The 15,874-nt window shown below is 39.5% G+C and overlaps 1 protein-coding gene across 2 annotated transcripts in view; it reads right to left on the reverse strand.

Annotated features, from left to right (window-relative positions):
- phactr3a (phosphatase and actin regulator 3a) overlaps positions 1-15,508 on the reverse strand; it is a 35,540-nt gene extending 20,032 nt beyond the window's left edge. For both annotated transcript variants that reach the window (XM_030732852.1, XM_030732851.1), the window contains exon 1: positions 15,271-15,508. In XM_030732852.1, coding sequence (XP_030588712.1) covers positions 15,271-15,373 — 103 coding nt within the window. In that variant the 5' untranslated portion in view covers positions 15,374-15,508. The remainder of the gene's footprint in view (positions 1-15,270) is intronic.
- Between the last annotated feature and the right edge of the window lie 366 nt (positions 15,509-15,874).

Raw genomic sequence — 15,874 nt, forward strand, 5'->3', positions numbered from 1 at the left:
ATACCCCCCGCCACACACACACACACACACACACACACACACACACACACACATATTTATTTATTTATTTATACACAGAGCACATTTCCTGTCCATAGTTCACAAGGTGAAAGTTAACCAACAAAAATGTAAGAAATCAAAAATTAAATTGCAACCATAAATAAAAGCCAAACATTCACTCTTCTTCTCTGACACTGATAACCACACAGCAAAAGAACATCACTGAGCAATAAATATAACTCTGAAGCTGTTTGTGAGCTATTGAATGAAATTGATTCATGCTGAGTAGTAAGATTATATCAATGACATAGTTTCAGCAGTGCGGTTTTATGAGGCAAAGCCTTGCTTTGCTGAATCGCCTGATCTGCTCTCTCAGTAGCATTAAAACCAAATCTGAATAGAAGTGCACTCCACAATTAAGGCAATGGTTAACTATGAAGCAAACTATGCCAATAACAGTTTGCATCATTTCACTGCATTTCGACTAAAATTGCTTGTTTTACAAGCAGGTGTTTAAACCTCTCAAACACAATCAGCACTCATATCTGGAATGCCAATGCTGAAAAGGCCTTAAAGATAGTGAGAAAATACTGTTTGTCCATCAGCTTACAATTCAAGTTACAGCTCATGTACCTGTCTGTCAGTTGGTCCGCAATTGTGATCCAGACTGAAATATCTAAATTCTGCCTGGACCAAGGCAGCCATCAGACGATGGGTACACTGTGGTCATAACTGGACAGATGTGGTCATCAACAATACTCAGGTAGACTGTGGTGCTTAAATTATTCTCATTCTGTACTAATGGGCCAAAATGAGAAAATATCCCCCCACACCATTGCCCCACCACCAGCCTGAACCATTCATACAAGGCAGGATGGATCCATGCTTTCATGTTGTGCATCTGAATGTTGCAGCAGAAACAGAGACTCATCAGACTAGGCAACATTATTCCAGTCGTTTGCTAATCGTTTTTGCTGAGCCTATGCAAATTGTAGCCTCAGTTTCCTGTTCTTATCTGACACGAGTGTCACCCAGTGTGGTCTTCTGCTGCTTTAACACATCTGCTTCAAGGTTCAACGTGATGTGCTTTCTGAGACGCGCTTCTACATACTGGTTGCTACAAGGGATTATTTGAGTTACTGTTGCCTTCCTATCACCTCAAAGCAGTCTCGCCATTCTCCTCTGACCTCTGGGATCAATAAGAAGAGAACTGACACCCACTGGATATTTTCTCTTTTCTTCTGTAAATCCTAGACATGGTTGTGTGGGGGAAAATCCCAGTAAATCAGCAGTTTCTGAAATATTCAGATTAGTCTGGCTGGCACCAACAACATGCCATGGTCAAAATCACTTAAATCATCTTTCTTTCCCATTCTGATGCTCAGTTTGAACTTCAAAAGGTTGTTTTTATCATGATTACTTGCATAAATGCATTGAAATGCTGCCATGTGATTGGCTGATTAGACACACCTTAATAAGTACTTGAACAGAAGTATCGTTTGTATTTTAGCAAGTTGGCATGTCAGCATTTGGTGTGCTAACATGCCTGTGATTGAAACACGGTTTTTAAACATTAACATGGTAATGCTGTCTTCATGAGTACACTGCTCAAAGTGCTGCTCTTTCTAGCCTGCTGCTAACACCTCTAACAAATCTTTGGCTAACAAAAAATATGTCCCTATGTAACTTGCACTATAATGTATGTAAGCGTCACTGGCCTTATCACATACATCAAACCTCCCCTTGACGTGAATCATCCCTGCAGACCCTACAGCGTCTCATTGTGAACTCACAATGTGCCCTTGAACGGAGCACCTCCTTACCACGCCAGCTAACCTCGTCGCTTTACCCCCCTAGCTTTACAACTGTGCTGCCATCTGTCTGTAGCCCCTCTGCCTCAGGGGCCCGGCCACAGTCAGGGCACACAGCAAACAACTCGCAGGGAGAGAGTGAAGAGCAGAAGGGCTGAAGCAACATACAATGACCAGAGTGTGAATGAGAGGGAGAGGCTAAGAATCAAGAATGGTAGTGGTAAGCTATATTTATCAAGCTACAGAGAAAAAAGGAAAGAACTATGAACATGTCCACAAAATGACTCTATTCAAGCTCCCCTTGTATGCCACAGACAGATTAAAACCTTATTTCTGACAGCTTTCTTTATTCTAAGAAACATATTTTGTCTCTACATTGACCCTCGAGTCAATGAAATTTACATTATGTACATATTTACATTTCACAACATTAATATCAATCCCACTGACCTTCAACAGTACTTAGGTAATACAGTTAAATTATAGATAGCTTCAATAGTGAACACATTGTGGATCATAACCACCACTAAGGACACAGAGGTCATGTCTTTGTTATGTTTTTTCTATTTTTGCCCTTTTTCATTTTTCATACAACAATATACTTGATTACACGTGAAAGAATGATCATTTCTGTAATGAAAACCCAATCTACAATTCAGCATTCTCATTTTACCAACTAATAAATTATTAACATATGCATACCCTACTGATTGATCCATTTTAACCCTGATAAATAAGTTCTGGTATAAACTGGTTAATTAGATAAAAGTGTCAGTCTAACTGTAGCTTGCCTGGGAATATCACTAGTGTCTGGGGAAACAGGATATCATGGTGTAAGGCTACAAAGGTCAAGCCTCTTGATCATCAAAGCAATTACAGCCAAAGTGTGAAACACCAGTGTGTGGGCATCAAGCGAGCAAATGATGTCAGTGAGTCCAGAAGCCAATAGAAGATGCCTGAGGCTCTTGTTTATTACCATATGTTAGAGCTGAGAATGGGGACTGGTGGGTGGCTTTGCTTGTAAGCTGTTGCTGCATCATCAACTAGGAACTAAGAACTTAGTTTATTTTCACTTTCTGATGAAAGGCTCTCTCTGTGTTTACTGTTTCCAATTCCATCTGTTTAGACTTAGATGAGTGCTGTCAGGCACACAGATGTTAGTCTGAGCACAAACCTATTGCATTATGATTGCTGCAAGGTTCCTTGTCACATCCGATTTTTAAATATCGTACATATATATATATATATATATATATATATATACACATATAAGGCACACATTCTTCTGATATTATGTTAGTACTACGGTGCCTGTCATATATTGTCTTTTCTGCCTTGGGGGAACCTTTGTCACGTCTGAAAACAAATACTTCTACTGACATCATCAGCGCTATGTGGGTGCAGCTTGGGGCCTTACTGTTCCATAAACACAAGCAAGCAACACACTATTCATTCTTTCATCAAGCTTAAACGTAAATGTTTCTAAACTGTTATTGGAGCATGGCGGTAAGAGAGAGTGGAGAAAATTCAAACGTTTACATATGGACATTAATCAGCCATTAATGTTGGAAATGGATAGCTGTTCTAGAACTACTCAAAATAATTACGATAATTTCTACAGACACACACACTTGTGCATTAGCACACACACTAAACGTGCTTCTGCACAGACACGCCTCTGCATTCCAACCCAAAAAAGACAGGCTATCTTTGACCAACTGTGAAAGCCTCCCTGTAGCCATCATATCCACCCAGTGGGCTGAAAATGTTCCTGCTAAAAGTGCTTTTCCTGTCACCCACACACAATAGGGTGAGCCTCAGAAAATGTCATTTCAACCTGGACTTCCAAGAACTACCAAAACAAGAGATCCTGTCCAGGAAGGCTTCATATTCATAGTTACATTTTGGGCTATATTCCTTATTACAAAGAATGCTCCCCTGTTCAGAAAGCTCCCTCCAATCAGGTAATGGAAGTCTTGGTTCACCCTTTGTACATTGGGCTGTTCCTGCAGTCTATCACATTAATTTAACAAACTGCAAGATTCACATTGACTCCTTCAGCTCCTTTTATATCTTCATAAGTGCTGCTTGGAAAAGACTTTCCTCTTCACAGTGATGATTTAATTATAGAATTAGACTTTCCCATCGTGTCGAATGCTTCAAATTCTCAGAGAACCTTGTGTTTAGAAAAACTCACATTTAGAAAGTTGACTGTGTGAGTATAAGTGCTTTACATGAACTTGAACAACAACTTGAGTAATTAATTACTCTACACTTTAACACTTCCTCAAAAAGTAGCAGGTCACGATGGTTTATAAGTTTATGCACAGGTGTGTCACATGTTTGCAGAGAGGTGCAGTTATCACCTTCAGCAGCAGAGCCAGGCAGGTGAACAATCGTGTGAAATGTATTTCTGTTATTTCCACTGATTAGGGTCAGTGCTTGAAAATGTAATATAAAGCATGCCGAGTGAGTGAGTTGAGATAGAGAAGGAGAGCACAAAGTTTTTGTATCTACAGTTGCTACAAGGCTGTTAGCTCATCTCCGCTGAGCTCCCATTGCTCTGCTGGGAGGAGTAGCACAAGCATGAAAGACAATAAGCGGTGCGCAGAGGAACAGCACAATTCACCACTGTTAGCACTGTAATTTCCAGATGCGTTCTCACAGCAAGGATACAGCTCACATTTGGATTCCCTCGAGTGTGTAGCAAGTGTGGGATGATTTGGGCCTAAATGGAAAGCAGAAAAGGGAGCCACAATATACAATAGCGTGCACAAAGCTGCTACTGCTCAAGGGAATTGATACTGAACCTTGAATATAAATACTGAATTAAAAATAGAACATTTTTTACCATGTTATTGATGGGAAAGTGGTTTATATCTCATGTCCTGGACCTTTTTTTTTTTTTTTTTACAACAGACATAAGTCAGTGTGCTAACTGTCCTGTAGCCTTATTTGCCATGGACATATGGACTACTTAAACAGGCCAGACATTGTATGCATGGTCATATCTGTCATTATGGCATGAAGTAGCCATGTCAATAACCATCTCGTGTGTAATGGGACACTACTTGAGGACATAAGATTAAATACACACATTACCTTTGGTTGTGAAGAGAGACGAAGGTATGAAATATGTGCATTAAAATAATAACTAAACGGCAACCATATAAGCTTAGTAGGTTAAACTTCTGCTCCTTTCTTGGTTTTTGAGAATATTTCATCTGTTTTTATGCATCCAACTCAATTAAAAACACTAAGCAGGCTTACAATAGAGAAAGATTCTAAAGTTTCTAATTCTGTTGTGTAAAATAATACAAAAAGAAAAAAAAGTGTGGCTGCAGCAAAAAGTCATCAAATCTGCAGTACAGTCAGTTCAGAGAGTTGTCTGGGACTGGCAGCATAGGAAAACTGTCAACAAAAGATTGTGTCCAGTTACTGAAACACATTCATTTGTGTGATCACACAAGCTTCACAACAGTTGTTCTGTGCCACAGGGATGCTGTGGTGCTGTAAAAAGGCATTACTGTTACTGTATCTGGTAGCTGAAAAGGTGTGGGCCCAAAGATGAATCAGTGTTGATTAAGAAATTGCTAGAAACTCTGTACTGGCCTGGCCACAGTTCTAATAGTAGTTTTAATGGGATTAGATTTGAGCTTTTGGCTTGCAAACTGTAGATGTATGCGATGATTAAATTAAGCGGAATTTGTGTCTCAATCTGCAAAATGTGCTTTCTTCATTAATGTGTCATTGTTGCGAAAGAAAGAAAGAAAGAAAGAAAGAAAGAAAGAAAGAAAGAAAGAAAGAAAGAAAGAAAGAAAGAAAGAAAGAAAGAAAGAAAGAAACAAACCGGGCTTCTTTCCTAGCAGATCAAGGGCTCAGTTGAGTCAAGGCATTTGAGATCCAGGAAAGACTTATCAGTACACAGAACACGGCTTTGCTCACTTCAGCAGCCTGCTGCAATGCAAAGACTGGCTCTGTCCATGGTGCTGAAACTCACTCTGCTGTAATACATCAGACTCAAGTTTAAGATCTGTCACACCATTTGTCTTTTGTGTGATATTTTTGGACAATTTGAATTCTTAGTCTAAAAAATAGTCAATGTAATCCGCTCAAAATCACTGACACTGTAACAAAAGTGGAAGGCAACACCGGCAATTGTCACTCCTTGATATCTGATTGTGTATTCAACCTAGCAGGGCTGCAACAAATAATTTTCTGGTTTTATTCTTCTTTAGTCAGTTATTTGTCAAAATTTGCAACTTAAATGTCTGCCAGTTGACTAATTGATTAAACATTTGTGCTCTGCGTCATAGATGGAAATGACAGTTCTGTGAGAATCATCAGTCAATAATGGCAACAATTATGATCACGCAAAGCTCGGAACCTTAAACTACTAATGCTGCTTTTTTACTGATGAAAATTTTATATGATTGCTCAGAAAAAATGTAACCACGGGATACACACACACACACACACACACACACACACACACACACACACACACACACACACACACACACACACACACACACACACACACACAAAATTATATACACAGCTTTGCTCAAAATTACAACATGCAGTGCCTGACCTTCAAACCTATTGAAGATATCCTAAACCTGGGTTTATGTCCCTCTCAGGCAGAAATGCCGAATATAAATAAATGTTTGAAACTTCATATTCATGGAACTCACTATGGGCTATAAATGGGATTCTTTTAGCTTTCACCCGAAACCACTTATGAAGACTTATAAAGAATGATCTTCGTGTCATGAAACATATCCTTCTGGGATTGTTATTGCATTTACACTATATAACTAACTTTCATTTTGTGTTTTATGTGTTAGGTTAATGTATTTGTATAGAGGCCCAGCTCAAAAACTAGATTAAGTTCAGTGTCATGGCATTTACTTTGATTTATTGATTTGATTGATTTCCAATATAAAATGCAGAATTTTCTGTTTTAATGTGAATGGTGAGTAAACTGTGAACCAAAGCACACAAGTGAATTTACACAGAGTCAGACTCTCCGACCTTTACTCACTTTCCTTTTTTTTTAAACTCACACACAGTTCAACAACAAATGAAATGCTATAATTCATTTTTTTTATTACTATATTCCTTTCAATACAGTTATCTGATATGGCTATGCATTTAATTTACTAACTCCTGAGTGGTCCTGGCAGAGAGTGTTCAATAACACTGTACTGTAAGTGGCTATCAAACAGCCAACAAAAAGGCCTCAAACCACTTTCCCTCATCTCTGTGGTTGTTAAATGTCTGTTACTTTGCCATAGCACCATACCTCCATTGTGTTAGGTACATGAGCTTTACCTGCCTGTGCTTTCTCTTTATAGTTTCCTACTCCCTCTGTCACCTATGCTTAGTTTCTGCCTGTTTCCTACGCTTCTCAGTCCCAGACAAGCGCATTTTCTTGCTGACGGGGCCCAGGACTCACCTCTTCTTCCTTCATTGAACTCAGACTCAGTCAGGCAAATTTGTTAGGGAAGAAAGAAGCTGAGGATATGAACAGGTATGACGGGCGCAATGCAGTTTACAGTTGTGTGTGAGCGAGAGGGGGATGATGATAAAGAGAATGTCTGATGTGAATGTTGCCAGTTCACTGATGTTGGAACAAGACAGATAAGATTTTGTAACACACCTTTCATTTTTTTTGTGTCATATAGTGTTACTAAAAGGGACACCCCAACAATTTAATCATTCACCTCAATGTGGCTGACAGCAGTGTGAGACAGATTTTAAAATAATAAATCCAAGTGATGAGCAGCCCAGTATACTATATTTTAACCTTTATTGTCTATCATGGGTGAAACTCCACAACTCCAGATTTCCCTCCTTACTCTAAATAATGTACATGCTACACTACTACTGACTATTTCTGAAAGCAGAGTAAGAAGAAGAATTTCCCAGTTTGAAGTTCACCGCATCAATGAATTATTATCAATCAATGAGAAAACATAAACATTTATAAAATGGTAAATCTGCCTCTCCTCTTTTTCTGTCTGTAATTTGAATGCTTTTAGGTTTTGAATGGCTTGCAACTAAATTTATATTTGCCATTATTGATTCAGAGATGCAACAATAAGAACTTTTTCTAGTCTTTTGTTACATTTTAGTCATTTAAAAAGAAATATTGAAAAACAGATTAAGATCAGTGATGAAAATAACCACTAGCTGCAGCCCTGAAGAACAATGAAGCCTAAATTAATTTTTTAATTTTTGAGCTTGATAACTAAACATACTGGCAAAGAGTTTCCAGATACTCAAAGTTTCTAAGTTGACTGTAACTAGACTTAATAAATTCAGTCAAAAGATTTTTAAGTCTTGACAAGTTCATTTTTATGGTTGTTGTAATGAACATTTAACTAAAAGGAACAGGTCAATTACATAATTGGCTTAAACATCTGAGGCAATTAGCAATGTGGAAAATGATAGAGGAAAAAATCAGGCATATCAGTATTCTTGATTTAACTGCATCACTTAAGGGTCTGCACAGGATCTGTGGAATACTGTAGAAGAGCGACAGAAAATCTCCCAGCCAGAGCCACACAGTCACTGCCTGTGACTGGTCTCGTACAGCCTATCCATCATCTCGCTGTGGCCAGTTTGCAATTAGGATAACATCTTGGCTTTCTTTCAATAAAAGCTGCCACCTCCGCCTTTCTTTCTCTCTTGCACTGTTGCCCCTTCCTCCATCTCCTCTCTGCCTCACTAGTTCAGCCCCCTTCTCCTTTTTTCTCCAGCTTTTTCCCCCTTGCTTTCTTGCAAAATGTGTTTCCACTGTTCCACAAACTCGATGCCAAGAAGAGTTTTCTCTCTTAGCTCTTTACCCTTCACAACATAGCGCATGCAACTTCCTGAACTCCATTTAACCCCAGCCTTTAGAGGCTTAATAGCTCCATTATATGCTGCCTTTACCCTGGGGGTCTCTGACAGGTGTGCAGGGCTGTTTGACTCTTTGTTCTCCAAGGGCTGAATGTCTCATTCTAGCATACACTGTGATTTTTTTTTTCCAAGTCTGCACCAACCTGCTACGTCTTCTGCAAATGAATGCATACATGGATTCACTTGCCAAAACAAAAGCGCACGGGCGCAAGGGTGTGAGCCGCAGCAACACATGGCCCAAACAACAGCCGCAGCAACACATGGCCCAAACATTGTCAAATGCCTAATCTGCTCCTGCATCCACAGGGAGCGTGCACGATGTAGGACTTCTGCTACTGTCGTCATTTAATGTGCTCCATTTTCACGGGCAACTGAAAGACTGTAAAGGCATCCATGGAGAGCAGAGCTCAACAAAGCATCCAATTGCAACTAATCTTCACTCACTACTCAGCAGTTGTGGACCTGAAATGTGACAGTATTGTTAGTTCAGAGTTCATTTATGTACTAGTAAAAGAACAAAGGAATGTGTTTTTCTTTCTTTCTTCCTTTTTTTTTTTTTTTTGTATCAAGGGTAATGTGGCTTTTAGTGGCCTAATTTGGTTTAGAGTAGCAGGATCAATGAATTTAGGATCCCATCATCATTGTTTATTAACTCTAAAAAAAAAAGACTGACTAACAGACTTAACAGTTTTTTAATAGGCAGCGCAGGGTGATATGATAACTGATACTAAATGTAGAGCAACTTTATTAGTTGTTAAACAGTTAACCAGTGATTAATGATGGTTATCATCATTCTTTAGTTGTAGAACTGATAGAAAACATTGAAATAATGAATCACTCAGTTTCTATAGTAGCTGTGCTGAAAGTTTTCTCTTTGTTTAAGGCAGCAAAGTTTTCTTCTCCATAGGGATTTATAGTGAAAGCTTTGGGAGGGCCACAGACCTTTGGATTTCTGATGTGCAAAGTTTCTTTCAACAGGTGGATGTTGCCACTGTAAGAAAAACAGCTTCTGACTTTGATGTTTCCACATCCGATCTTTACTTTACTCTCAGTGCAGTCTGGTTGGAATTTTCCCTGATTTTCTCTACACAAATTTGCTACCATCAGATCCACGTAGGTTGAGTTTACTGTTATTTGAAAAAAAGTGCATCTCAAAAGCTGCTATATTTCTGTGGAAGTTGTTTTGAAAATATAATTCTAGCTGTCTTAGTCTTTGAGCTCCTGTTTGCACATTTGTCTATGAACTGACTTAAATCTGGTAATTCTTGTTGATTTCTGAAGCAAACCTTGATGCTGTTTCTTAACTGTTTGTTTGAATTTTACTCAAGACAACTCATCCATTTTTTTTTATTGTTTTTCATAATAAAAGTGTGGAATGTTGACTTTTCTTTTATAGTGGCCTTCTGTATAAAAACAAATGACCTTTGACCTTTTTCTCTGAGCTCATTTCACTTGCATTTGCCATGTTGCAGATGCCTATGACTAACTTCTTCCAAAGTAATTTATAGTGGATGCATAAAGTCAGCTACGCTCAAACTCACACAAGTGCCCCTAGCAGAGTAGTTTTTCACATTAACAGTGGACACGATCCATTAAGTTTGACAATCAGAACTGTCTGAGTACTTTATGCATAAAGCAGAAGTTAGCCTTGAGGAAATTCTGCCAGAAAGTTTAAAAACTTTGGCCCAGGAAGGCATGTTAGCATGTCACTGTGAAAATAGTGGGAAAAGATCTATTTTAACACAAACTGTCATGTTTACCTAAACCTAACCAAACTGCAGCTGAAAATCAAAAATAATAATAAAAAAAAAATCTAAAAATAGCCAAGTTACTTCGAAATGTGCCCACAAACAGAATATGCACCCTAGGCTCCTAGGTGAAAGTCTGAACTAATTTTAACTCAAAGGCTTACAGGCAAAGACTTTCTGCCAAACTATCCACTATCAGCACACTTCATTGTTTTCATTTCAGTACATATGTCCAACTTTTCTCAAGTAACAACCAGTGAAGATGTTTCTTTTTCAGTATTTGTTGAGACTTATATTTTTTTGAACAAATACTTTCTTTGGCAATCAGGAAGCTCCTCTCAACTTGATTTTAGATGTATTTTCTCCTGGTCTCTGAAGGGACCTCTTTGCATTGTGGACGGAAGAATAAAAAGCTCTCCAGTGGCTACTACTAACAGGTGGCCTTGACTGAATCACAGTCCCTTAAGGCTCACCGTGATGAATGAGTCGTGACTTCAGCGTGAATTACAGCTCTGCTGCTTTAAACAGGAAGGAATCAGGCTGGAGCAAATCTGTATACAATATGTTTGCATTGTCCAGCCACATACCTAGAACTTGTTTGTCAGCCACGTGTATGCATGTAGCTTGACGTATTCTAATTCAAAAATTAGAGACTGACATTTAGCTGCAAAGTTTGCTTCACAAACCTGAGTCTATGATTCTGCTGATGTCTCGTTTAAACTCTAAATCTCCCCTAAACAACAACCGCATTAATAAAATTTGTGGTGTGTTTTACATACTGATGACCTTTTTAAACATGGATGTTGTGTCATGAGTTGAGCTGTAACACAGAGATTATTTTCTGTTTTCTCACTTTTATCCACTTCACAGTCACCATTGCTCTCTCTTTTGTTTTACTCACTTAACACATATGATCCATGGCAGAATACAACAACTTCACACCCTTTTTTCTTGGATGCTGACAATCACTCAGGGGAGGCAGAATGTGGGGTTGCAATGGCATCACACACCGATGAGCAACTGCTTTTGAATCTGTCTTAAATAAAAGCTGTAATTCCAAACAGTTTAAAATACATTTAATTACTCTAAATAGAAAGCAGTTTTGAAGCTGACCCAGAAACTGCTTGATTTTTTTTCGCGTCACAAAGCCTGTAAACGTGGGAAACCCCAAGAAAGAGTCTTACTAATAACAAACCTGATAAAACAGCAGGAAATAAACTAATGAAAGGCAATTTGTTGATGAGTGAGCTTTTAAACCTGCTAGTAGGCTGGATTGATAGCTAGATAGTTACTGTGTGCAGTGTAATTATCTATTTACAGCCAACACTAGTGGAAGGCCACGCCAAATGCTGCACCACTTCCAGCTGTTCTTTATCGGCCTCTTCCAAACCATCAAGATACTTGACTGCCTCGTTGCAGGTGGACAAAAAACATTCTTCAAATGTGCTGCCCGTCAGCACCAGATTCTCTCCTTTAAAGAGCATCTTATAGACTTCTGAGGAGCCCGTGTTGTTGCATCTTTAACCCTCTCTTCACCTGAAAAAGTGAAGTTCCTTTTTTAATTGAGGCAGGGCTATTTTTTAAGGTAGTTGTTTCAAACAGTGTGTTTGAACAGAGGTTATATATCTCTCCATATTATATAATTACTTTTGCTTTATTCTACAGCAACTCATTGAAATCTAAAACCAGGTCTTAAATCTTTGTTATGTAAGGAATTCCTGTGGCACTAATACCTTTTTGTTTACATTATTACTTTCAAACAATGGCGTGTTAATTGGAGGAACATTATATAAGACCTGCTGACTCATAATTTCCCATATTTGCTCATCAAGGCCTGAATATAAGAGGGATTATGTACAAGACACCGCTCCGGTTTGGGGTGAGTCATTGTCATGGCTCAGTATCAGCTTACACAGGGTTTGACACATCTTCTTGTTCATTAGGGGGTTCTCCCCTTTTTAGAAAGAACTCCTCAGAAGTTCTTCTTTATGACAGATCTGAGAGGATTATTCAGGTACCAGTAAGACCAGTATATCTGTAAGTGGAGAGGAGAGGGGCTGATAGGGAAAGTGTTTTCTCCATAAATGATTACAGTATTTTGACAAGGCATGGTTATAAGTGAAGGAGAAGTTGGCCATTTTCATAAAGTGCTGCAACTAATTAATGAAATAGCTAATAAACTGAAAAATTATTTATGAGATTTAAAACATCTAAATATTTTTAAATTTTCAAATTTACTGTGGATATATGCAACGATTTGCAAGTTCCCACTTCTCAGTGAGGAGGATATTCTGCTTTTCTGTGTTTTGTTACTTTGTGAATGTTTGGTTTTTGGACTTGAATCTGAAGATATCCACTTTGGCTCAGGGAAAATGTAATCTGTATTTTTTTTTTTTTATTTATGACACTTTGTAACAAGAAAATAATGTAATAAAAAAGTGAAACTTAATAAAAGAAGTAGTCTCTAGCTGCAGATTTATCTGCACCATAAATCTGCTTATGCTGATATTTGTCCGATATAACTCTTCCCAAACTTCTAGTTTCTATGCTATTCATTTCCACTGTTTCCCCAGCTGTGCATCCTCCTGTAAGAGAAGTGAATTATTTCAAGGAACAAAGCCACAGGGACAACCCTGCCTGGACAGGCTCCCTGTCCGCAAAGCGTCAAGGTGTCCTCTCCACACCATTAGCTTGGTCGACATTCTGCAGTGACTAAGTGGAACTTCGAGTGAAAGTGGCATTTTATTAGCAGGGGAATCTAAGGGGTCCTTGACCAAATGAACTGATTAAACATGTTTATGCTGCTGCTCCTGTTGCTGGACTTATGTTCCTATAACTTTGAAGCATTGTTGTGAATCTGCAGCTCAAAGAGGTTGCCTCAATTTAGGCAGACTCTCAACAAAGTTCAACCTAAATACACTGTAATCATACACCACACATTTGATAAAAAAAAGTGGGATTGCACTCTTGGACACTTGCAATGAGACCTACTGACTGTCCTTTTCTGAGAGGGTGTGTCCCTCTCAGAAAAGGACATTCAAAAAGGAAACACTGCTCTGATTTTCTGAGATGGTCAGCTGTAACTGTTGTCTCTATTGACTCTCCTCCCCAGTATTGAGTAAGTGTATGAACACATTGTAAGCCCGTGCAGCTGCAAGAGCTACTGTATCAGGAGAAAAAAAAAAGCCAGTCTTTGCCAAAGGATTACTTTGGTGACCCAGACATTAGTGCAGTGGTGATCCATGCAGAGAAGGGGTGGGCGATGCTGTGTACTTTGGGCCACCAGACACTGACATTGTCCTTGCTGTCACAACTGTATTTACTCCGTCTTTCATGTGGGATGCTCACGTCTGAAACAGTAATGCTGTTGTGCATATTCCAGCGTTAGAGGCTGACGTTCAGCCTGATAGCTTTAGTTCTCATCACTGGCCTGGCTGATCTGCCAAACTGCTGAGTTGTTTATTCAGGTGTGTCAAAGACCCAGTGTGACATCATCACATTCACCTATGTGTGAATTAAATCATCCCTGGGAGGGTTGAATTCAGCAAGGGTCCATTATAAATGTGCTATGGCCAGTTGATGAGTGCAGGCAGGTGTGATTTTGGAAATGTGAAAAAGCGCGTCTCATTAGTGGCAAGTTGAAAGGTGAACTACTCAGTTTTTATTTTATTTTTTTTTCTGAATCATTCCGTCAAGCATTGATGTGCGTAAAACTCGCCATGTGTGGGAGTAAGCAATGACTCTTTTCAAACCCACACAGTATGACCATAAATAGTCTCACTTACGTAAAAAATCAAACACTGTATTTTAGGTGAAGTTATAGGCTACTAGGCTTCCAGCACAACTACAACCAAATCCGTTCCAGGAGCTCACCAGAGGAGTGCACAGCATGGGTGCTCCCTGGTGTTCTGCTATTAATGAAAGTTTAATTCATTACCCTTATTCCATAACCAGAAAGATGAGCAACATTAGATGACTAACCCCCGGAGAAACAAACAAGGACTCCATATCTGAAAGCTCACCTGAAAGATGAGTAATTGGTGAATCCGATTTTTGTGAGTGTAACGCTGTTATGAATTAGGAATATTTCCACCTATAACATCACGTGGATAGCCGGCCATTGATCACAACAGTGATCAGTTCGGTATGGGGTGGGGATGTCAGTGCTGTCAATACAGGGACAGAGCTCTAGGCATAGGCCTACAATAAGAGAAGCATGTGCTTTTTATTTATTTATTATTATTATTTCCCTCTTTTATTTTTAAATGCAACACGTCAGAACATAGAGCCCGAAGCCATGGCTCTCCTTAATAACAAGGCTATAGCAGTGGATCAGAGATCAGATAAATACAAATACGTTAAGCCTGGCATCATGAACCACACATGGATGCAGATTTTGTGATGCTAAATAGCCTGGGTTGGCTATAAAGCGACCGGCAATGGATAGAGTAAAAGTTGCACGCGTTAATATTATATTATACGGCCAACACGCGGATTTCCAAATACTACTTGCATCCATGTCAGCCACAAGGGCTACATGCGCCTTCATAAGGCGCAAATCTGGTGGGCAATGCAGCCATTCATAGACCCAGAGATGGCATTCATTTTCAATTTGCAGCTCCAGGATTCAGCGTTACAGTCAAATTCTACATCCAATGTTGGGAGCATATGCGCTAATTATCCCTTAGTGTTCTGACATCCCGCTAGGCAAACAAGGAGGTCTGCATCGCCAAAGAAGCTGCAAAAATATAAAAACTCGTCTATGGAGCAAATAAGTATAGAGAAAATAACGCCTATCTTACCTGTGCCGTGAGCCAAATCGATGCCCGGTTCGGTGAGTATGTTCGGGTCACTTTGAGATCTGCCTCGTTGCAGACAGCCGTCTAGTCCATCCGATGTAGCCATGGGGAGGCAGCGCAGGAATCCTAAATAAAATATTAAAAACCCAACCGGAGGCAGGCAAGGTCAGGAAGAAAGCAGCGAGCGAGAGTAGATATAATTCGCTCTGACAACAGCCGCTTTGAGCATCTAACAGGGAGCCATGGCTGAGCCGAAATTCCGTGTGTGTTTGTGTATGTGCGTGTGTGTGTGTGTGTGTGCGTGTGTGTGTGTGTGTGTGTGTCTGGGCTGTGCGCGCGATGATGTGTGGCTGAGGGAGGGGTGATTTGCCCCCGATGATGCCAACGGGTTGATGATGCCCATCCCTGTCCAGCAACACGACCAAATATTCAACAGCGCAGCATGCTCCACACACCGATAACCGAAATTTACGGGCCTTATTAATTATTTACGTAGCCATTTTATGGTTATTATGGCAATATACCAGTAGTCCCTCGCACCGTTCATTTAGGGTCTATAAGGTTTAACATATTTGCAAGCAGCTTTGGTAACCTTGTAAAATGAAAG

This window comes from Archocentrus centrarchus, chromosome 7 (assembly GCF_007364275.1).
Source record: "Archocentrus centrarchus isolate MPI-CPG fArcCen1 chromosome 7, fArcCen1, whole genome shotgun sequence".
In the NCBI taxonomy this organism is placed as follows: Eukaryota; Metazoa; Chordata; class Actinopteri; order Cichliformes; family Cichlidae; genus Archocentrus; species Archocentrus centrarchus.